This window comes from Schistocerca serialis, chromosome 2 (assembly GCF_023864345.2).
Source record: "Schistocerca serialis cubense isolate TAMUIC-IGC-003099 chromosome 2, iqSchSeri2.2, whole genome shotgun sequence".
Lineage (NCBI taxonomy): Eukaryota > Metazoa > Arthropoda > Insecta > Orthoptera > Acrididae > Schistocerca > Schistocerca serialis.
In genome coordinates this window covers 1,062,581,489-1,062,606,717 of record NC_064639.1, presented here as the reverse complement: position 1 = coordinate 1,062,606,717, position 25,229 = coordinate 1,062,581,489, and the positions used below count along the sequence as shown (strand labels likewise).

The window sequence follows — 25,229 nt, the reverse complement described above, 5'->3', positions numbered from 1 at the left end:
TATGAGTATCTGTCACCTAACCTCGCATCTTGAGCCATTAATAGACAGTTGCACCAGTATTACTACAAACAACCCTTCCGTCGATAGTGTTCTACACTTTCTTGTTCATTTGTACCTCATAGCCTGTGGTGTAGTCTGGTACCAAATCGTTTTATTTTATACAATCTTGTGTAGTCTTTAAATCGCTTACTGTGTACGGCAGCTTTGCTACATGCCATAACTCTTGACACAGAACAAATGGCAAGGTATAATTGAGTCAGAAAGTACACTCTTAACATTGTATGCTGTAAAACTCAAAGTTCAGGAAAGATGCCCTTTGTAATTTGTTTGGATGGGCAAGTAGGGAAGAAAACCAGCCTCCTCCTCGACCAGAAAGGGTTCTTTGCATCAATAAATTAATTATCTGTGCTCCTCAGACACGTGAAAAATGCTGCTCAGCCTAATTCTGACAGAGTGAATAACCTCAAAAATTTATTTTCAAGAATTTATGGTCCATATGTATTTTACAATCACCCTAATCTCCTTGCAAGGTGAAAAACTGGATTTGTCAGCTAATATTGGCTGGTAATATGAGGAAAATATCTTTCCCTTTTGGTGTTTTGACTGGAGTACAGAAATCAACATTCTATTTCTGAAAACTACATTAACACCTTCAGAATAAACTGAGCAATGATTTCAAAATTGTCATTAAAATTCACTGTAAATCAATGTAACTGACAGATCATCCAATGTTATAAAAAGTGAAGATGACCTGATTCTAGATTATGATCTAAGCAATTCAGTGTGACTTGACAAAGGAGTCACTGACAATGTATTAAAATACCTATCACAATATTCAAATGGACAATACTCTACAGCTATGCCGGAAGTATTGCAAGAAAATAACACACTGCTGCAAAACTAAGTAAGATTAAATAACTGCAATTTCAAAGAGTGGTTTCTCCTTAATCACCTGAGTGGTTTGCTACAACATCAAAACTAAGAATTATTGTTTGTTTTTCTGCATTATCGAATATTTCCCTCTGTAACAGAAAGGGTGAAATCTTAACAGTTCTGCTACATTCAAAATTTCCTGAAATCAACAAGAAAATCATTGAGTTGTAAGCCACAATAAGAAATCTTTTCAGTAACAGGTAAATTACAAAGTTAAACATGATTCAACAAAACGGACCTGAAAGAAAAGAGCCTTGCTTTGGAGCATGTTGATTTCAGCAACTATAAGTAAAAGTTTCTTTGTCAATAATATAATGTAATGTCTTAGAAAATTCTCATTTTATTCACAATGTTTGTCTTAAAAAAATGAATGCACACAAACTTGTAAAAAGTCCAAAGCAATTATGTCCATAAACTGTAAACAAATAATAAGTATAGATAACAACTCATCAAATAGTTAATACATTGAGGTGTCGACAGGTACTTAAACAAGACTGAGAGTAGAATGAAATCTCACTCTGCAGCAGAGCGTGTGACGATTTCAGACTTCCTGGAAAATAAAATCTGTGCACTGGGATGGTACTCAAACCTGGGACCTTTGCCTTTTGTGGACAAATACTCTACCAACTGAGCAATTCAAGTACGATCCACAATCTGCCCTCACAGCTTTATTTCCGCCAGTATGTTATCTCCTACCTTCCAAACTTCACAAAGGTTCTCCAGCACAGCTTGCGGGACCTTCACTCCAGGAAGAAGGGACACTGAGGAGACATGGCTTAGCCACAACATGGTGGAATGTTTCTAGAATGAATCTTAAATCAGCTTGGCAAAATAAGGATGCGCAACAAGTTTTTTTCCATTTAGATGAAAGACCCTCGATAAAGCCAGCAACATTTATGAAACATCCTCAATAAAGTCAACAACATTTACAGCACATGGGATCATCTGTTCAGTCAGCTGAAATCTACTGATGAAAATCATTCACCTTCACTGCAGTTTTCAAAATTTTCTTCCGGGAAACATAACAGTGATTCTTAATAAGAGTATTCATTGCAATGCCATGACATGCATGCAGATGGCAGGTTTTCACATACTAGCATTTTTACAAAATATTTGTAATTTTCTTCAAATGATGCTAAGTTCATTAGTAAAATTATGTGCTGATGAATGATGAACACGTCTGAGTGGGTACCATAATCACCTGCTAAAACACATCATTTCATGTAAAATGAGCAAATTTTAAAAACCTATTTTGGTTCCTGGATATTCGTTGTTAAAATTTGAATAAATTTTGCATACATGGACTAAAATCAATAAATTTCTGACAACTGTTTTTTCCTTGTGCTTACCACATTTTTCATGTATGTCCATCATTTTAGTAAAAATTTATTACTGAGTCAATTATGTTACATTTCAGTTTTTTCTCTCTTCTGTGGTTTGGTTCTGAAAGCAGATCATGACATGGGGATAGCTAGCAACTGAATTTGTTTGATGTGTGTAGCTTGATGTTAACAATTCTATATGTTATCAACAACAAAGCCCATATCAGCAGCTTTTCATCTACCATCTTTTCCAACGTAGTTTCTTTTCTGAAACTTCAATGTCTAAAACAATTTTCCATTTTCTTTTTTACACTTTTCTCAATTTTTGAAGTTTTAACTTTTGCATACCCAGGCATTATATATACGTCATTTCACAGGTAAGCACTCTATGTCTGCGAAAGTAACATTTGAAGTCTTTAATACTACTACTTTTCGTAATTCTGTCATGTCTGCTTTGTCAGTTTGCTCAACGTATTTATCAGTATCACTAACATCATTGCTATCATACAATGTTTTATGACAAGATACATCTAACATTTCTGCTGGTTTTAGATTTACGACTTGGCTTTTACGTACAGTGACTACACTTATGTTTTTGTACAGATTACAACATTTTTTTGGTAGGGATTACAACTTTTTGTAGAAATTCCTATTTATTAATAAACTTTTAAGATGAAGACAAATTATCCCAACATCACCACCCTCTTTTCCTGTTTGTAATTCCAACTGATTCCTTCTTCATATAAATTACTTAAATTTTATGTAGTTCTCTTTTGAATACAGCTTGTTAGGCGAGATGCAGTCTGTGTACTTATCACTGGACTTCTCTCTCATTATGGAAAATTCTAATATATCTTCTTACAAACTCTAACAAGGGAATGGTTCTATAAGACATGTGGAAACCTAACCCCCCCCCTTTTTTTTCCACACAGGAAGAACACAATGAAAGAAATTCACTGTCAAAGTTTTAGCTGCAAAGAGACACTGCAAGAATTAAAAAGAGAGAGAGAGAGAGAGAGAGAGAGAGAGAGAGAGAGAGAGAGAGAGAGAGAGAAGAAGAAGAAGAAGAAGGCTGAAAATTGTCAAATTTGTAGCGTGCCAGGCAACAGTAGAAATGTATATCCCCTACTGGCACTTTGACAACTGCGCAGGCGCAACTAGATACAAACACAGCTGAGGTCGGCAGTACAGGGCCCTCCAAATTGCATCTCACATGAACATTGCTAATTTCCAGGCTTTGTTGACCTGCTACGCAGGTTCCAGAAATCGTAAAGAATACGAAGTCACAAAATTACTAAGTTTATGTCACGTAAATGTGTAGAGCAGCTGCCAGTGACAGACAATGCCATAGAGAAATTCATAGCTGATGTAAAGACGAAACTTGCTGTTATCCCTGCAACTGCTGCTTACAACACTGATCAGTCAGGCTTTGTGAAAGAACTGTGTGCACACCACACTTTATTATGCCAGTGATAAGTATGAGTGGTTTACTGTTTCTGCAGATGTATATCTGTCTTCAAGAGCCACAAGGCAAATTAGAACCAAAAATAAAAATGTACTATTTAGTTGCAAAAATCTTTTAATCGACATATCAAAATCTGGAAAAATCGAAAAGAATAAGTTTCAACATTTTGTTTGAAACGTATTCCTACCAGCTGCAGAAACTAATTCATTGCTTTTGTTCCACTCATGGTCTGGACTCAAAAAACGCCTCTGTTTTTGCAGCAGATGACGAAAAATTTGTAGATGTAATTTGGATTTTGCCTGCAACTACTAGTGCGATTCAACCTCTCGATAAAGGATTTTTTCGAAAGTGGAAAGCATTTTTCAGGAAATTGTCAGACAACAGCGAAACAGTATTCTTAAGCTCCAGTCATTTTCTTTGCCACACTTTACGAATTTGATCAAGTATGCATGGCATGCAGCACAATATGCAGAACAACAGCTGGAACCATTTCTGAATCCATCCCAGCTCTGTCTAAATAAAATTAGTGGTTACTGCGAAGTGCCTGACTGCATCAATTTTTCTTTTGGCAGGTGTGCCTGGTACAAGAAAAATGTTTGTTTTTGTTGTTCAGTAGACACTTCGCATTTTTGTGACAACTACAGGAAATAAACAAAGAATTGTTTCTCTGATAGTCAAATGTACAACATTCATACATACAGCCAACTTACAAGAAAAGGAGAGATGCAGATGCAATTCCATGTAAAGTGCACGATCTCCACGCATGTCACACTTCCATACAAAATGAGAGCCTTAAAATTCTCCCTTCCCTGTGCCATTTTGCATACTCCGTCAAGAACAGTGCGTTCGCCATGCAAAATAATACTCACTGAATAGCAAAGTTTCACATTGTGGCTCTAACAAGATAGAGTTTAAAAACTAATAACACAGTGTTCACAGGCAGTATTTGCTACCTCGTGTTCTCTTCCGTTCCCTCTAGTATAAACGATTCTATCCATTTACAAGCAAATGGTAGTGAATTTTCTGCAAATGCTCATTCGCAGGTGTCCGTTTCCATTTGTTCCATTGTAAACCAGGCTTTATATATGTTTAAAATTGGTGTCTGTGAACTCAGGATAATTCCACTATGCAGCACTGTGTGAGTGATTCACTTAGCTGAGCACTAGGTGGGCAGGGCTGTTCAAACAGCTTTTATAAGCAGTTCTTTGTGCAGCAAAAATGTGTAACTTCAACATTTTTTACAAAATACTTGCAGTGCCTCTTAGCAGCTAAACCTTTGTCAGTGCATTTCTTTCACTGTCTTCTTCGTGTGCAAAAAATTTCAGGGTAGGTTTTGACACGTGTTACTGGACCATTCCATTGTAAGTTCAAACAATCTTCCCACATAAATAATTTCATCTCTGCTGTGTACAGATCTAAAAAGACATTTGTTTTTCCATCAGTATTCTGGTTTAAATATAAATAATTTTTTCATCAGTATACTTTTTAGATATATTAACATAAAACTTCTATAATACTTAGAATTTCACATCAGACAACTGTGAAATAAATGACACTGTAGATATACAGACACATTCAAAAGTAAACTCTGTAAATATAACACATAATTCATTATTCCATCCAAAAAACTATCGTAAAAAAAAAAAAAAAAAAAAAAAAAAAAAAAAAAAAAAAAAAAAAAGCACAGTTAAGTGTTGCTGTACAGGTAGCTCTGCATCCTGGATTCTCCATTGATTGATTCTGCAGAAGTTAGTTAATTCTTGTGTCATGTCAGTCAAAACAGGCCACTTCCTCAGATGTGAATGATGCCTGTACCCAATTCTTATGTTTCACAAATAAAATATTATTTAACAAAAATAATAATGACACTGAAAACAACAAAAAAATGACAAAAAATATTTTCAAAAACATCTAAACAATAATATTTTTATGTAACTGTATAAAAAAAGATTTAACATTTCCAATATAGCAGGGAAAATACAATAAGGAGAAAAAATTCCATTAATTTTGTGATTCTTGAGTTTCTCCCAGCGTATTTGATAGTCAAAATATTCACGGGTGTGCTGCCGGTCTATAGTGTCCAACGGGCACAATATTTTGGCGATCATACATGTCGCCATCATCAGGTGAACTGACGGACTGAGCTCCTGTGAACATGCTGGCATGGAGATCCATACGCTATGGCTGCTCAGAGGGAACTGGGTTCGGTCGCGGCGGCGGCCGATTTAAATACCCTCCGCCCGCGGCGCGCTCCCTCCGCCGTCCGCGCCCCGCGCCACGGCCGCGCGGTGGAACAGATTGCAACGGCGTCTGAGATGACGTCGGTGTGATGGCTCTGTCCGCCGTGGTCGTCACAACTATACGTTTGCTCGAGCAGCCATAGCGTACGGATCTCCATGCCGGCACGTTCACAGGAGCTCAGTCCGTCAGTTCACCTGATGATGGCGATATGTATGATCGCCAAAATATTGTGCCCGTTGGACACTATAGACCGGCAGCACACCCGTGGATATTTTGATCCATTAATTTTATTTTCGTAAGGAACAGTCCTGTAATGAGAATTATTTTGGAAAAAATTAGGAATTATCTCTTTAACTTCTTGTAATACTGTCTGTGATGGCGAACCATGTTTTTCACAAAATGAAATACAAAATTATAAGCATACTCTTTTTATCTGGTACACGATATATAACGAACAATTTTCTCAGAGTTTGGATGATAAATTTTAGAAAAATGTAACTCTAGCTTCAAGATGTTACCAAATATCAATTTGTGTCATCACAATTTAAAAACAAAACTTCAAAACTTTTAATTGCCATAAAACAGAAATGGAGACAGATAAAATTCTAAAATTTGTTATGGTTATTTTTCTTAGGGAGAAGAAATAACACAGCTTTCAACCAAAACGTGAGATGGTGGATGAGATGACCTCGGCACAGAATGACCACGAAGGTGTAACATTAACTGAAGACTATTATGCACCAGTATCTCTCTCTAGATTATTCAGAAGAATTTACGAGAAGAAGCCAATAGTAGATGTGCTTGTGGCCTTGTTCCACTTCTAACGTACATGTTAACAGAGCATTCCAAGTAATTTATCTCTCTTCTTTAAAACTGTGCATTATGCAAACACATTACATAAGGCTCTGTCTCTCAGTGACAAATCATCTCAATGAGACACATTATGAAGCCTTCATAATGTGGTCTGAGGACACAACAATGAATACAACTTAAAGTGTGACGAAAAGGTTTTGTAAAACTAAATGAATTACCACTGAATATAAGTGTAGACTATTCCAGGTCATTTGTAGAGGAAAGCGGTGGTACAAAATGACTATTCCGAATGCTCTGATTCAAAGTACATTCTATCAAACTAATGCTTTACTGTCATTCAAGCAATGGGTTCTCGAAACATGCATGTTTCTTAGTCAATAACAAAGATTCAATACAAAATCCAGGATGGAATGTAACAATATTATGAAAAGCAAAGTTGCCACTCACCTTACAGCGGAGATGCTGAGCCGCAGAAAGGTACAACAAAAACATTCTCTCAAAGCTTTTGGCCATACGGCCTTCGTCAACAATAGACGACACACACACACACACACACACACACACACACACACACACAAACTGCAGTCTCAGGCAACTGAAACCACACTGTGAGCAAAAGCACCAGTGCATGACGGGAGTGGCGACTGGGTGGGGGTAGGAGGAGGCTGGGGCACGGAGGGCGAGGGATAGTATGTTGGGGATGGCAGACAATTAAGTGCCCACCACCCAGTCACCACTCCAATCATGCACTGGTGCTGCTGCTCACAGTGTGGTTTCAGTTACCTGAGACCACAGTCGAGTGTGTGTGTGTGTGTGTGTGTGTGTGTGTGTGTGTGTGTTTTGTCTATTGTTGACAAAGGTCCCATGGCCAAAAGCTTTAATTGTGGGAGTCTTTCTGTTGTGCCCATCTGCGTCTCAGGATCTCTGCTACATGGTGAGTGGCAACTTTCCTTTTCTTAATAAAGATTCATTTCATGGACACTGGTGCACTGTGAGAAGATTTATATAGGGTTTATGTTGTACTGCAGACACTAAGGTCTCTCGAGTCTAGCTCAGCAACTGGATACTGAACTTCCCCGAGGTAGACTATTCAACTGTGTCCAGACGGCGGTAGTAATGTCTATGTAGAATGCTGAATAGTAAGGAAATGTCAGCTGGTAAATAAAATAAGTATCTTGCATGTGGTTCTGCTTGTAATATCATTCCTTTTTCCAGTGGTGGAGCTGAAGCAGACAATCATAGGTAGATACACGCAGCAGATTTTGCAGGTGTATCGGATGCAAAGGTAGGAATCTAAAGTTAGGTATGGTTAACAAGAAACGTCATAGCATTAGAAGTTTAATGATGTAGGTGAAAAAGGATGGAGGTATTTTGTCTTGAAGGGCACTCATTTAATACAGATGCCTTGAGTAAAAAGAAGGGAGGAGGTCACAGCTGTTGAAGTGGAGATGATATTGATTGTTGTTTGATTTGTTTTTATGGCCAGAGGTTGGTACACAAGCCTCAACGAAGGTGTAGATTGTGAACTTTACGATTTTCCTAGCATAGAAGGCAGAAAAGTTTTAACAGGAATGTAACCAGATAATACTACTGAAAATAGCTAATATTTCCATCATTTTCAAGAAGTTTGGTGCCCGAGAAGAGTGATCACAAGAACTATGACCAACTAAATACGTACAACAAGATTATGAGTGCCTCAACTCTTTCTTAAAATTAAACAAGTCATAATGAGAAAGTAAGTTAACTTGAAACAATCTTCACTATTCAGCACAATACATTTATTGTCCATTTACCTAAAATGGACTGCTATCTATTTGCCTAATACCTTAATACTTTCGCTCATCAAACAGCACCATGGACACTATTCAGTATGACAACAGCAGACCAAGACATGTAACTGACCTCTCCATTCTATTTAATGGCAACTTATTCCCCGCAAGTAATATTTAAAAGTAGCTTAAAAGTATCATTCTACTGCTGCATACAAATTATGTTAGAATTGATAATATACTAACTTCCATTTTCAAATCCATTTCACTTTCATTATTGCTTGTGGCATCTACCATCCAGCTCCACATGAGCCGAAGACCATGGTAATCAAGGAATAGTCTTCGACACGCTGGTTCTCCTTCTTGTATAAGCTTTAACAACTGAATACGTGAGTCGCAGTCTTCAGCGCGCACCATCAGGCGACACATTGTTAAGGTGTGAGCTCTGTTCTTTAGACCGGAAACACTCAGTTTTTCTATCTCTTCTTCCAGCTGTAAAATCATATAATTCACATTATTACAAGCATTTTTAACAAACAACATATCAAAAAATATTCGTGGTTTGGTCATGGTATTTTAAATCATAGGCCTTGACATACACTAAAATTACAGTTGTTTTAAAAGTAAGTTGTTGTCTTGTTCCACAGTTACCATCAACATGAAACTCTGATGATCATTCACAATTTGTAGGTTCCAAGGTGTCCCGCATGCATTTACATAAAGAATAATATTTTTCAGCTAAAAAGCTGTACAATTTTCACAGTCTATTGTAACTCAAAATACAAAAGAATACTTCAATTTTTCCATTTACACAAACAAAATAAGTAAAAGAGGAAAAAATGTTCTGAAAATGTTACATTTCATTACATTGTATCATACTTTACGGGCAGAAAAATTACACAATAAAAATTACAAAGTTTGAATGATCTGAAGGAAAACTGGTTGTGGAACAAATTCTTGCACTTTTACATAATTACACTTTAGGCTACATAAACACAGTAAGTAGCTTAGTATGCTCTGGGAAAGTTGAAGACAATTCTATTAAAAACAAATAGAATAGTCTTCATATTAGCCTCCATGATGCAGTAGAAGTATTTTTTCCCATTCTAAGATAGGTAAAAATCAGTTCAATATGCAAGTAATGTCTTTCAAACCTTGTGTTTCTTTCATTAGAGAGATTTTTGAAAGATATGCTTCAATTGTCAACTTAATATCCACCATCACTCTGTACTATAATAGTAATACACAATGCTGTTTACTAGAACTTGTAAGTCAGTTTTGTCCAGTTTATAACATATACATTGTATTGACTTTTATTGAAGAGCTTAATATCTTCTGTTCACACAGAGCTGTGTTTGTAACCAAATGGGTCTCAACTGCAAAGTTTTGCAGATAAACCATTCTCAGGATTCTAACAGCATGTCCTATAACCACAAACTTTTGAAAAAATACTCCTCCATCATTACAAATGTGTTAAAACTTTTAGCCCATACTAAAAGCTCAATTTTTGCAATGGTAACAACGGTAACACAAGACTAAATTCATCCACTCTGTATCCAGCACATCCACCTTAAAATCAAGAAAGCCACGATCCATGCATACTATCATTCTCACTGATAAAGTTAACTGCCACACTCATTGGAATGACTTCTTTGATGATGCTAATCCCAAAGGCAGTCTTGAATGAGTGGTAACGTGAGTGTTATTTTACAATTTACTTATAGTATTGTAAGGCTTGTTCTACAACTGTTGATTTTTAAAACCAATGTTTCTCTGGGTGTATACGCAGACAAGAAGGAAAAACTTCTGAATATTTCCTAGAGTTTCTGGTTAAAAATACACTATACCCCCCCCCCCCCCCCCCAGTGAAAGTACTTTTTTTTCATGTTAAGTGACATTATTTCCCTCAGAGCTGTAAAACTTACGAAACATTTGAATGGTGAAGGTTTTATACAAAAGCATAGAACTTCCTGGCACTTTAGGAAAAGAAAGCCAGCAAAAAACAGTGTGTTTTGGAAAGGGCTTTGATGCACAGCAACATTTACACTGCATATTTTCATATTACAAAAGTATAAACATGAATTCAACCAAATAGAGCATGGCAGCTTCCAAAGCACTGAAATTGAGATTGCGTTTGTTTGACAATTACAGCTCGACACATGATCTCGCAAGCCAATGACAGCAGATATTCAGAGCATAGACATAAGATCTAGTCAGCCAATAACATCATTCTTAAGCACCTAAAACACACAAATAGGAAACATTAACAGTGTTAATTAATAAACATACATACAGTAAATAAAATGTCGTGTGACTAGGACCTCCCGTCTGGTAGACCGTTCGCCGGGTGCAAGTCTTTCGATTTGATGCCACTTCGACTAAGCTTTCACATATAACATCGGTTGCTAAAAAGTTTTTGCTTAAGTTGCAGCAGCAGATAGCATGGGTTGTGAAGCTGCTTTTGAAATCAAGCTGCTTGTGCTCAACAGTGTGTTCTGGCATGGTTGGTCAACTCTGTTCATGGCCACAGTTTGGTGGGAATCAATCGCTCAGGTGGACAGTTGCTTGTGTAGTTATACGTGTTTGTGTGTGTGTGTGTGTGTGTGTGTGTGTGTGTGTGTGTGTGTGTGTGTGTAACCTAAATCAAAAAAGAATTCGTTCAAAAGCTAGGAATGCTTTCAGTCTTTTTTATGCACCTGTTGACAAACCAATGCCTCTACTGCTCAGTGATTTTGTAATTTAATTTCTTAGTATTTTACAATTCTCTTGTTTACTTTTATTTTCTTTCAACAGATCATTTTATCATGACTTTGCAAGAAGCTGAAAGCAGTTATAATACCGTTCATGAGAGGCTGGAAATATATAATAAAAGAATTTTGTTTACAGGGTGATGACTGTTGCCCTTAGGAACTGTGCCCAGGCAATGTAAACACTTTCAGATCTACACTGCACTCATTTACCCTTTCCACTCCAATGGCGAGTGGCACTTGAAATTGTGAATTTTGTTTTCCTCTCCCATGTCCAGCCTCATACAACACGATTTTTCATAGCTCTCACAGGCTTCAGCCTCAAATCTGACTCTACTAGTACTGCCATCTAGGGGAGCCTGTATTAACTCAACTCTGAGCTGTAGCAGTTGTGCTGAGAGAAAGGTTGTATTCATTAAACAAGTGAGTAGACACAACATGGCTAGTTCTTCAGGTACAGATATTTCTAAGGAAGAGGTTGTAGAGCTTTTAGAGGAAACAAGTGATATCCAGAGTGACAACGATTTTGATGACAATGTTTTAAATAATAACAGCAATTCATTTGTCAGCAATTTAAGTGAAATGATGATGGAAACAGTCTACGCTGAAAAGTTTCAAAAAATATCACGCAGTGAAAAGTTTTCTATTGTGATGCTTATGGTATGTAAATATAGTTAAATAAAAGTGTACTTTCTGTTTTAATGTGTATCCTAATTGTTGGTCAGTAGCCTCATTGTTACCTCAAAGAGACTCAGGTAATTCTCTGTGGCATGCTCGCCACCCAAGTGGTAGCGATTTAAGTAAGAGTGCACGGAGACGCCATATGTCTACATTACAGAGTGCAATGGGCTAGTGCTAAAATGATTGTTGCTTCTTATGTAGACTACATGTCTTCTTTTGATAATAACCTCTTCAATGATACATGATAGTTGTACCTTCAGGTTGGGAGTACTCAAGAGATGCGATGCATAAGAAAACATTAAATTTCTCTGGAAGCCTCTGTAAGGGAAATCATTCCTCACGGATCCTGAGCAATGCTCTTACACTGCCATCAGCCGAGGAGTACCGTACACGACATTATTTATTTTTGATGAATCGTATCACTGTTACGAAGAAATTACACTATCCTTATCGGCTGATCGCACTGAGTTCCCAGTCTACTATCTGGGTCATTTTCATCCAAGTTGGTGCAATAGTAAGGTTAAACTGCCCATGTTGATGACACTCCTTGGGCTAGTACTAGACATACATTTCTTCACAAGAGCTACTTTTAATGCATGTCAATGCCCTGATGCTGATTTCCACAGGCATTTTACTGTCAAATAAAAGGGTTTTGGGCCAAACGTTTATAATGTCTTTTCTTCTCGTCTTGGCTTCCAGAACACCTCATCGCACGTTATTTTTTTTTTTTTGAGATGTTGTATAAAAGAGATTTATTCAATGATGTCTGGCAAAATCCTCGTAGCAATCATATCACGTCATCCTGGTAATAATTACTAAACTTTCAAAAACTGTCACTAGAAAGATTCGTGTTCAGGATTTAAAACTACTCAGGCAGAGAATTTTACTTTCTAGAATGGGACTATTTGTGCAGCTAAAAATCTTGATTAAATAACTTCTGAATATTTATTCTTATTTTAATTACAGAATGTACATATGGCCACCTTGGCTGCATGAAATTATTGTCAAATTGACCATGGTTTCAACAGCTCTAAGACGGTCTTGATCAGAATAAAAATTACTTAGGATTACCTAGAAAATATAATGACATGGCTCAAAAATAAAATAAAATTAATGGGATTACTTCCATATACTGTACAAACAGTGTACTTACATGTAATCACACCATAGGTGAAAAAAATCAGAGCAAAAATGCTCTTGTCAAAATGAAATAATCACAAGAATAAAAATTAAACTGTATGAATATAACATGATTGTCAATTGGAATAAAATAGTCTATCAAAATACAATGGCAGTCACAAGGTCGCTTAGAGCCAAACAACTGGATCAAACAGCCGCTACCGTCAGACTAGACGACTAACAGGCCAAGGCAGACTGAGTTGGACATGAAAACAGATTTGTGCCATCTAGCAAGAAGTGATCAAATTACAGACAAGAGCAAATGAGGCATTGTATAGACAATTTAACATTACATGCAACAACAGGAATCAGTGCATGAAAATTACAACATACCGTAACGGTCTTATTTTATAGATGAAATGTAGTTCAAATATACATAAAAATGTAAAACTGGAGAGGAAAACGATGTTGAGTCTACATTGAGGAGAGTACCGCCATTCAAACCATTTTTAATTAGTGGCTCTATACCTCGAAAAAAGGTTTTATTGCGTAAATGCAACTGTTCGTTCAGAAAGAGACTGTCCTTCAGAGATAGGTGTTTAAAAATCTCTAGCTCTTCTAAGAAGTTAAGCCTAAAGGCTTTTTCCTCTGACTGCAAGATCTGTACATCTTTTACATCTTTAGGATTATGCCCTGTGATTAACAAACGATCAGCAAAAGTTGAATTGTGAACATCAGTCCTTTTTTGCTGAGAAGGTATTGCTAAAATCTTGTCGAAATAGCTCAGCCTAAGTGGCCTATGTAATAGGAAGGACAATTGCTGCGAATAATTTTATAGACACCAGAATTACGCAGAGGGGAAATTGTTTCAAGTTATGTATGATATTACCTTCTAAAGAATTATTAGTGGTGAAGCCTACTCTGTAGTTATATTTATTTTGAAGTAAACGCTGTATTCTGTAAGAAATTTGACCCAGAAATGGTATAGAGAAAATTTTTTTCTTTTTATTAGGTTCGTTATTAGAAAGGCCTAGGGTAGTGACTCTCTTATTGGTTTTCCTACTAAAAATACTATCTACTATAGAAGGATTATAACCATTATTGACAGCCACAGTTTTAATCAGACTGATTTCAGAATTGAGATTTTCAGAAGAAAGGGATGTGGAGGTGGCTCTATGAATAGTTGAATGAAAAAAGGCCATCTTATGAAAATGCAGCTGTACCAACATGAATGGAATAATTTGATTAGAACTGGTTTCTTTGCGGAAGATATTGAAGCTAACCTTGTCATCTACTATCGTACGAGTGAGATCTAGAAAATTCAATTGCCGCCAGAACTCATTTTCTAGTTCACAAGTGAAAGAAATATTTTCATGAAACTCGCTGAACATATTTAAAAGTTTATCGATACCGTCATTAGGCCCTTAGTATATGATCAAAATGTCATCAACGTATCTGGCGTATGGAAGAATGCCTACAGCTGACACTGAAAAATTACTGAAAAATTTTACTTCTAAAGAATTAATGAAAACATTTCCAAGGATTCCTGATAAGGGGTTATCCATTGCAAGGCCATCTAATTGCTGATATAGTTTTCCATTAAATTCAAAATATTGTATTTTACTTCAATACAAAGTAAATTCATGAAGTCAGTGATTTGTTCATTAGATAAATCTTTTCTGAAAGAACATAAATTATTTTCTACTATGTCTAAGGCTTCAAGTACCGGCACATTTGTGTAAAGATTTTTAATGTAAAAGGAAATTAATTTCGTATCTCTATCACAGTGAACATCTTGACTATTGGAAACAGAATAATTGCTATGGAAAACAAACGATTTTTCCAATATATCTTGCAAGAATTTGGCTAAGTCGTGGTAAGCACTGTTCATGCTATTGGAAATAGGGTGGATCAGATGGTCTTTTTATGGACTTTAAACTGAGCTCGTAACTTAGGCAGAAAGGTTTAAGAAGAGCTTTGGCATCGTTAATAGCAGTTCTGACTTCTTTCTGCAAAGTTGGCGTGGGTTCCTCATGTAGCTCGGAAATATTGTTTTCCTGAAAGAACTGTAGAGTTTTTGCAACATATTCTTGTTTGCTAGCAATGACAATGGTATTGCCCTTATCAGCCTTCATTACAAAAGTGTCTTTTTCTACAAGCTTGGTATTTATGGTTCTAATTAGTTTTTTATCTGAATTAACAATATTACAAGAATTGGTTAGGTTTTCGCTGACAATATTACAAACATCATGTGTTACTCTAGTCTGACAGGAACTGGCCATTTTTACACTGTCTAGGCCTGATTTTAAATCAATACGAAACTTTTCAATGTCATTATATTTTCTAGGTAATCCTACGTAATATATATTCTGATGAAGACTACCTTACAGCTGTCGAAACCATGGTCAATTTGACAATTTTATGCAGCCGAGGTGGCTATATGTACATTCTGTAATTAAGTTAACACACAGTTGCTGGACTTCAACCTATAATAATGTTTAAAATTTCATTTATTCTTATGTACTCTCCCCTGTCCCAACAAATCTTATTTTCTTGAGGTATGCTGTAGTACTTACATCCATATCATCCATATAGTCTTTAACATCCTTCCTTTTCTCTTCTTTTTTCTTTTTGATTTCTTTTTCCTTTTTGAGTTTCCTTTCACGTTTCTCTTTTTCTGGATCCTCCCCAATCCAGCCACGGCAATTTGCAGCATCACACAAACACTTCTGAGCTTCTTTCCTAAAAATAATGTCTCATTACATTAATCCTATCAGATACGCAACATATTTTTCTGCAGACGAACACGCAATAAAAGATTACCTACCCATATCGCTGAAACTGGTAGTCAAATGTTATTTCTTCTCCAGCAGAAATGTTTCTTTTACTGAAGAAACCAATCCTCAATTCTCCATTCACAGTCCACTGCAATAGAATCGCAGTAAAAAATAAAAGCTCCAAATGGCAACATTTTTTCTATCATAAAATTCCATGTTATTAGATTTCAAAATGCTTACTAGTACAAATACACTGAAAAGTGGAACTCAAAAAAGACAAAAGAAGGGACGGAAAGGAAACACATGAGCACAATGACAGCACAGGAACACACCATGCAGACAGAAGCTGGCCAGATGGGTACACTGTTGTGCCAAGAACTTCCTGTATGCTGTAGCACTGCTGTACATATTCAGATTGATTAACACTAAATCAAATGAGGGAACATTGCTACAAAATTTGAAATTGACAGTTAGAGGATGTTTGGGGAGGAAATCTAAGAGTATAAAGAAAGGATAGATTAAGGGGAAATGGAGGTGGTGTATTTGTGTCCATAGACAAGAAACTAAATTCCATTGAGACAGAAACTGAAGCAGCTTGTGAGGCTGTTTGGGCAAGACCCAGTATCACAAGTGGGCATAAACTTGTAACTGGATCTTTCTACTGACTCTCAGATTCATCTCCAGACATGATGGAAAATCTCAGTTTGCTAATGCAAATGTTCCCTAATCATGCTGTCATCATTGGTGGAGCCTTTAGCTATCCAACAATCAATTTTGAATATTTAAGTTGTTCAAGGTAGGCCTTACAAGACATCTTGTGAAACATTACCATGTGCTTTCTCAGAAAGCTACATGGAAATGATAGTACAGCAGCCCACTTATAATGGAAATATATTAGACCTAATGGTAGCAAACAGATCTGACTTCTTGGCAATGACAATAATGAAACTGTTATTAGTGACCATGAAGCAATTGTAGCAACAATGATCACTGAAGTACAAATGGCAGCTACAACAAGAAGAAAGATTTACACATTAAATAAGTTAGATAAAGAGGCAGCCATGACACATCTCAAAGCAGAAAAAGACGTTTGCCTCAGTGCAGAAGCATGTAAAAACTGTGGCTCAAGTTCGAAAGAATAGTTGACCACAAACAGGATAGGTATGTACTTAATAGAACAGTTAATGGTGGGAGGAACCTTTCATGGTACATAGTAATTATGAAAAAACTTCTAAGAAACAGTGACTTCTGCATAACAGCTGTAAAACAGTGTCCAAAAGCTCACTGGTGACAAACTAAATTGAGGGTACGGACACTCATGGATGACAAAGGAACTGAACTTGAGGGTAGCAAAGCAAAAGCAAAAATAGTTTACTCTGTTTTAAAATGCTCCTTTCCTAAGGAAGATACAGATGTACTGCTCCAGACTGCTTTTTGCACCATTCAAATATGAGTGATATTAGTGTCAGTGGTGTTGAGAAACAGTTGAAATCGCTAAAATTAAACTAGGCTCCAAGGCCTAATGGGGTCCCTCTGAGACTCAATACAGAATTTGCTACTGATTTTGCTTCCATTTCAACCAGGGTGGTTGTAATTTAACCCAACAAAAGACTAATCCATTTTAAAACATGCCAAAAAACCGACTACCTTTAATTATTAAAATTAAATTAACGTACAAAGTTAGTTAGTAGTTTCATGTTCTATGGGTCATTTTGCATGATAAATCGTGATGTAGCAAAGTCCTTACAGATTCATCACATATTAATTTAATTTTGATTGATTTATTTACTTATACAGACAGAAGATATAAAGATGCAAGTTAGATGTTCCTACCCACCACACATTTTACACATTACAATAACAGAAATTCTACTACGGAATAGAAGGAGTTGTCAAGGACAAATGTTCTCAGTCTCCTCCCACCCCCCCCCCCCCCTCCCCCAAATTTTACTTCACTGTCTCTCAGACGTTTTATATCACTGGGTAAGTGATCAAAAATCTTTTTTGCAGCATTGTGGACCCCTTTGTGTGCTAAAGACAATCTTAAAGTGGAGTAATGAATGTCTTTTTTTCCTTCTGTTATTGTAATTACGTATATCATTCTTCCTTTTGAACAGAAGTGGATTGTTTACAACAACCGTAACAAGGAAATAAATATACTGCAAGGAGTAGCCAGAATGCCCAGCTCCTTAAACAGATGTCCACAAGATGATCACGGATAAGCACCACAAATTATTCTTCCAGTACTTTTTGAGCAATTAAGACTTTCTTTCATACAGATGAGTTACCCCAGAACATTACTTCGTATGATAGTATTGAAAGAAAATATGCAAAATATGTCATTGTGTGGATTTCTCTCTCCCCAAGATTTGCAATGATCCCAAGTGCAAATGTGGCTGAATTAAGTTGTTATAGGAGTTCCAAAATGCCCTTTCTCCGATTTAAATTCTCATCAATAAGAACACATAAGAATTCTTAGGTTCCCACCTTGTTTATTATATCTTCACTAGGTGTTACACTTGCATTTGGTGTAGTACCCCAAATGTGCAGAACAGAATATGTTGTTTCTTTTTAAAATTGAGGATGAGACTATTTGCAGAAAACCAATCAATGATACTTTTATGAACCTTTTTACCATTTCTTGATTGGTTGGATGATTAAAGAGACCAAACCACTAGGTCATCAGTTCCTTGTTCCTTAAACAAATAGGTCTACATTACTGTACATCAGAGATGGCCTATCAAGTAAAACCCAGGGGAAGCAAACCCCAAGGTCTACCAAAGGTCAACAAACGTTGGATAAGGGACAAAAATGAAAAAAAAAATGTGGGATATAGGAAGAAAGGCAAGCAGGGTGCCTCTCCAGAGAGCAGCCAGAAGCCCCGAAAGCAGAATGCAATCGGGATGGACATCCCCAACTGTTACTGCTTTCCAGAGGTAGCCCACTCAGAAATTGCCTAGGAAAGCCTGGCAACACGGGCAAGACACGAGAAGCACAGATAGACATACGACGAACAAGTCGAACAGACCATGCACGACGGTGCAGAAAAAGTAAAACAACAGGCAGGGTGAGGGCTGGGGTGAACCACTAAGCTCAAACAGCTGCCGCCCAATCTGTGCAGAGGTGGCAACAGAGCGTTCTGCCAACCCCTCAACGGACCAATAAGGTTAAGCGGTCATCCCTTAAAGAGAATGGTAAAAGCCCCCTTCCCTTTCATGAGTAAAACATGAAACTAAGTTAGCCGCTGAGGCATCATCTCCAGGGGTAGCAAGTCCACCACAGGGCAGCTAAGTTGGGACAGCCCTGCAAAAAGTGGACCACCGTCAAATGAGAATCACAATGACAGTGGGATGGGTCTTCGAGTCGGAGGAGATAACCATGAGTCAGCCAAGTATGGCCAATGAAGAGCCAGCAAAGGACAGCCAGCGAGAGGCCTGCATGGAGGATCTCCATAGATTTGTAGTCTCCTTTATCACCTGTAGTTTCGTGAACTCAGAGTGAGCCATTCCATACTCCAGATTCCTAAAACTTGGTGGCACAATACCAATCCGAGGTCTGTTTTCAGAATACCAATCTCAAGAGTCGGCTTCCTGGTAGCCAGTTTGTCTAATCTACCAGTGAGTTCATTCCCCGGGATTCCAACACGGCCTGGAGTCCAGACAAAGGTCACTGAGCATCCACAATGTTTAATGGCAGATAGAAAATCCTGGATAACCCGATCAAGGGAAGGCGAGGGTACCATTGGTCAAGATTTTGTGAACTGTTCAAAGAGTCACTGCAGATGAGAAAGGACTCACCGGTGCAGTAATGCCTAGCTCAAAAACACGAGAGATGGCTATCAACTCTGCAGTGAAAATACTACAGCCATCCAGCAAGGATCACAGTTCATTATGTCCCACATGAGTATAAGCAAAGCCTACATGATCAGCACCCATCGAGCCATCAGCACAGACTACTTCTGAACCCCAAGATGCACCAAGGATGGAGAAAAATTCGTGGCAGAGGGGCCCCGGCTGAACTGAGTCTTTTGGACCTTGTAATAGGTCAATACGAAGCTGTGGCTGAGGGATGCACCATGGAGGCGCACTTGAGTGGGCCCGGAGGAGAGGTGGTAGAGGAAACAACTGGAATTCAGGGGCTGGATATCCGATCATAATCCCTGATCTGGGCTGCTGGTGCAGGAGATGTATTTCCACATTTCGAAAGAGGAGACAGTAGTTCGGATGCTCAGGGAGCTACGAACGTAGCGTATTTGACAAGCTGTTGTTGCTGCCCGATACACAGTGGAGGGACCACAACCTCCACGAGGACACTGTTCACAGAGCTAGTTCGAAAGTCTCTTGTCTCAAATCGAAGCCTGGAATGGTGTATCAGATCCAGTGTCTGCAATGCTCACGGTGATGCTGAACCATATCCCGGACTCTTTCATCAAGGCTGTACTGTATCAGGGCTTTGTAACGCTACAGAATGGTATTGTGATCTGCATACCAGCTAATGTTACTCAGGCAACGAAGTGTATTAAGGTGCATGCAGCACTTTCTCTTAAGCTGAAGACGGGTAATCCACATCAACCGAGCATTGAAGACCGGTCCTAAAAAGTGATAAGTCTCTATGGCATTGAATATCTGGTCGTCAAGGTAAAGTTCTGGTTGTGGGTGCACGGTACGACATCAACAGATGTGCAAGATGCGAGTCTCGGTGGCTGAAAATTTAAAGCCAGGGTGATGGCCCATGCCTGGGCCTTTCGTATGGCGCCTAGCAGTCAACATTCAGTTACACCCACACTAGACGACGGACAGTAGAGGTAAAAGTCGTCAGCATACAAGGAGGGTGATGCTGAGGACCCCACAGCTGCTGCTATACCACTGACAGCTACAAGAAAGAGAGGGACACTCAGTACAGAGCCCTGGAGGACCCCATTCTCTTGAATATCGAGGGTAGTGTGGGAAGCACCAACTCGAACCCAGAAAGTATGTTGCGATAAGAGGTTCTGGATAAAAACCATGTGTGGACCCTGGAGACCCCACTTGTGTAAAGCAGCGAGGATGTGGTGTCACCATGTAGTGTCACCAGCCTTTTGAACATCAAAGAAGACGGCTATACGGTGCTGATGTTGGGCAAAAGTTGTTCTGATGGCAGGCACCAGGTAAATCAGATTATCAGTAGTGGAACGATCTTGGCAAAAACCACCCTGGGATGGTTCCAGAAGACCTCAAGACTCAAGGTGCCAACACAGCCTCCACCTCTCCATATGTTCAACCAACTTAAAGAGAACATTGGTAAGGCCAATTGGGCGACAACATCCATCTCTACAGGGTGCTTACCCAGTTTCAGTACTAGGACAATGATGCTTTCTTATCAATGCGATGGGAACTCATCTCGTTCCAGATGTGGTTAAAGATGGCAAGGATATGATGCTGACAATCTACTATTAGGTGCTTGATCGTTTGGCTGTAGATACAGTCTGGCTGTGGGGCTGTATCCAGGCAGTGGACTAGGACACTGATGAATTCCCACTCACTGAATAGGGCATTATATGGCTCCAGGTGGTATGTAGTAAGATAATTGCTTTTGCTCCATCTGCTGTTGGCAGGTTGATAATTCTCAGACACTGAGGCTCGAGCATAATGCAGAGCAAAATGTTAGGCAATGGTTTCAGGGTCAGTATACACAGAGCCGTAATGTAATACAAGGTACATCTGCAGGTGTATGGTATGTGTAGTAGAAATGTATGATCTTTGCCTAAACCTGCGAAGGTGAGGTACATGGTCTGATGGTTGAAACGTATCATTCCCAGCATTCTTGCTTTCATCATTTTATTAGGTGGCAGACCTGGGCACAGAGCCACTTAAAAGGCAACGAGAGCCACTTAAAAGGCAACGAGGCGCTCCATCGATAGGTACTGCTTAACGTACTGAAGAGCCCGCCTACACTCTCCAATGGCCTCTGCGATTTCTGATGACCAGAAGATGTCTTCCATCAGGGCACACTTGAGGAACAGGGGATCATTAAATCAGCTGCTGAAAGATTGGCTCTAGGCATATTCTGGACTGTCTCATTGATGTATCCATGTGGCAGGGAGCCAAGGGTGACAGCAGAGGTGAAAGCACTCCAGTGAGCACTGTTCAGAGCCCACCTGGGTAAGTATCCAGGGAAGTGATGTTGAGGGAGGGACAGAAAGATCGGAAAGTGCTGGGAGTACCACCGTCTGAGTATCCAGGCGAAGCTTGCGTAGAGCAGCCCTCTCTGCCACAGATATATTGCTCCTTTGTAGGCGAGCCTTCATAATTGCACGGCATGTTTCACGTCTTATTTCCTCTGCTGAATCTGAGGGAAGTGGTCGAACAGCTTCTTCAATGGCACTGATAAATGAAGGCAATGGCAGAACCTGTGGCGTGGGCGCAAAATTCAGTCCCTTACTCAAAACCATCATCGTAGCATCGTCCAAATCTCTACCTGTCATATTAATAGCAAGGCGTCGAGTAACAGTTTCTCGCTGCGATGTCATCTTCGGTCGACTAAATTTTGCAGTCTGTCGGGATGTGGCCACCTCACAAATCCAGTCTGATTTGGCCCAAGTTGTACCATCAATCCAATTCCAAGAATCGTAGGGTATCTCCACAGACATCTTCAGGTGCAGGCGATAAAGTTCTTCAGAAACCAGGTCTAATTTTCGGCGAGTAAAGTGGATCCTCTCCTTAACAACAGAAGAACCAGCTTTCGTTAAAATCTTATTCATAGACGTCATTTTTATAAAATGTACTAATCTGGCAAACTTCGGAATTATGCCCTGGTCACGGCACCTTAGTAAAAAACTTAAAGAGCTTAGTAATCTTGCTCTCGAGTGTCGAAGCTTATCCAATTGTCGAACACATAAAACCATCTCCTCCCCACAGAGGTACTTGATGTGAATCCTCAGGTTTTGGCGTCGCAGAGACTGTTCCACAAAGTTTCGGGTGTGCAGCCGCAAGAAATCTCCTTCTTCTTCTAATATTTCGGCTGTATAACGTTCAGCCATCTTCAGAGTGAGCCGCAAGACTGCCGCTCCAGTGCTCGCTTCGTCCCTTTATACTGTTGCACCACGCGACTGCGCATGCGACCACAGATGCAAATGTGCCAGAGACGTTGGTCGGCGGCAGAGACGTGCATAATGCGCAAGTTGTATCTATGCACCTACCTCTCTTTCCCCTTCCCTGTTCCTCTCCTTTTCCGTTGCCCCCACCACCACCACCAGCGCCCCCCCCCCCCCCCCCCATCCAACTACCTGCCACTCAGCCTCCAGACACTGCGCCTGGTGACAGTCTAGTGATGCCTCCATCTAGTTCCTGCATGCTCCACCAGATATAACTCTACTAACTCTTCTTTCCTCTCACCTGTACCCTGCTGTCCCTTCCTCTTCCCTGCACGTTACAAGTTGCTGCTTTTGTTCCATATGACAATTGCATTCTGGTCCAAGCTGCTGGAAATGGCAGTCATGTGTGTGTGTGGTGTGCTTGCATTTGTGAATGAATGAATGTTTTGTGTGTGTGTGTGTGTGTGTGTGTGTGTGTGTGTGTGTCTGTTTTCCCTTTTCTGAAGAATGCTTTGGCTGAAAGCTAAGTGTTTAATAGATTTTTCATTGCACTTGTCTGTAATTCAATATGTCACCTTAACGATGAGTAGCTTCATTTACTTTTCCACATATTGTTGATATTACAAGCTGGAGTTTCCACTGTTTGATTTCAATTTCACAGATTTTTGAATTCAGGCTGCTACGTAATGGTGACTTATTTAGTTTCATAACAAAAAAAAAAAAAAAGGGATCTTTCACACACGCATGTTGATCGAAATATTGTAACACTTTTGCAGCCTCATTATGGAAACATGGAAACTCTATCTGAGGAAAACAATGTAGACACCATGGACAGTTTTAAAATAAAAGGATCCTTCACTAAAATGGGAATTCCTTACAGTTCAATCACTTACATCTGCACATTCATAGGGGCACTTTCAACTGAAATGGCAAACAGTCTCAAAAACAGATGTTAAGTTGGCAGTGTCCTCAAAATGTTTAGGAAATTAGCCTTGTAATTGGTTCGTACCTGTTTTAAAATGCAGTTTATAACACAACTATGGAAGCCTCATAATATAAATTACTGACAAAATTGTTTTAAACATATTTTTTGGGCTTCTTAAATGTTGACTTCAATATCTTTAATCATATTTTCTTGAACAATCTCTCACTCCATCTTCTTAAGAGTTCACCGAATCCATTACAAAATAACACTCTTTATTTATTACATATATTATGTAGGCACTAGTAACAACAATTCCTCAGGATGACAAGATTGGAACAGATGATTTAAAGATGTCATTCTGGTAAAACAGTTAAGTTAGGTTAGCAAACTCAGTTCTCGCCTTCCACGTGAACAGGACAGTGAAAACAGCTTTCTGAAATTTGATCTTCCACAAGTTGTGTGGCATTTAAACATGGTAATTAAGTAAGAGGTACAGAACAAAAGCCAGTTGATGCCTATCATAAACAAAGCAAAGAAAATCATGCAAGTGTTCAATCTTCACTTTCAAGGCTTTTATCACTGCCTCTTCAACCCTAACATCCATATCAATAACCATTCCACTTACATATTCCCTTAGTTTTAGAAAATAGTGCAACCTGGTCTGTACAACTGAAGCTGTGAATGTTCCCATTCAACCACTTCCATTTGCCATACACAGTGTGTAGATATGGACCGTACAGAAAACAAATTCCTCACAATCATAATTTGGACTGAATAGACAGAAGAGTTTTTGTAATAACACACGGAAAACTAGTCATTTGCTTTCCCACAGAAAGGCTGCCTTGGTTGTTCAGAGTGAATCCCAATTTCAACCACACAATGTTGGTGACTGCCAAAAGGCAAAAAGCAATCAGCAAGGAAGTACAATGAATGATAAATAAATTAATTTTCATGTATTTGTAGCTTATAAGTACATATGCAAATCCAAATGTAGCATACTGCACATACAGTTAGATTAATAAAACTCTGTATGTTACCTTCTGAGTTTCAGCATTAGGTTCACAGCTGTGATTGATGAATCGCGAAACATTTCCCTTCACTGTAGCGTCAATAATAGAATCAGATTTCAATGCCATGAAATAATAATGGCGATTCTTCTCTTTGGCATAATCCTTAGCTCGACGGCGAAATTCCTTAGGATCCAACACCTCCCCAACATATTCCATTATGAAAGCACCACTGTAACATGTTATTTGTTTTTAAAAGATGTTATATTAAGCAAAAGCATAAGACAGATAATTTTTAAATTTCTATAATTTAGCTATGAACGACAACATGTAGTGAAAACATGTAATGCTTCACAAT

The 25,229-nt window shown here is 38.6% G+C and overlaps 1 protein-coding gene across 5 annotated transcripts in view; it reads right to left on the bottom strand.

Annotated features, from left to right (window-relative positions):
• The window catches only part of LOC126458516 (uncharacterized), a 254,934-nt gene that overhangs the window by 166,979 nt on the left and 62,726 nt on the right, over positions 1 to 25,229 (bottom strand). For all 5 annotated transcript variants that reach the window (XM_050095616.1, XM_050095619.1, XM_050095614.1 and 2 more), the window contains exons 5-8: positions 24,902 to 25,103; positions 15,918 to 16,015; positions 15,667 to 15,832; positions 8,790 to 9,035 (exon numbers count right to left, since the gene is read on the bottom strand). In XM_050095616.1, the coding sequence (XP_049951573.1) occupies positions 8,790 to 9,035; positions 15,667 to 15,832; positions 15,918 to 16,015; positions 24,902 to 25,103 (712 nt within the window). The remainder of the gene's footprint in view (positions 1 to 8,789; positions 9,036 to 15,666; positions 15,833 to 15,917; positions 16,016 to 24,901; positions 25,104 to 25,229) is intronic.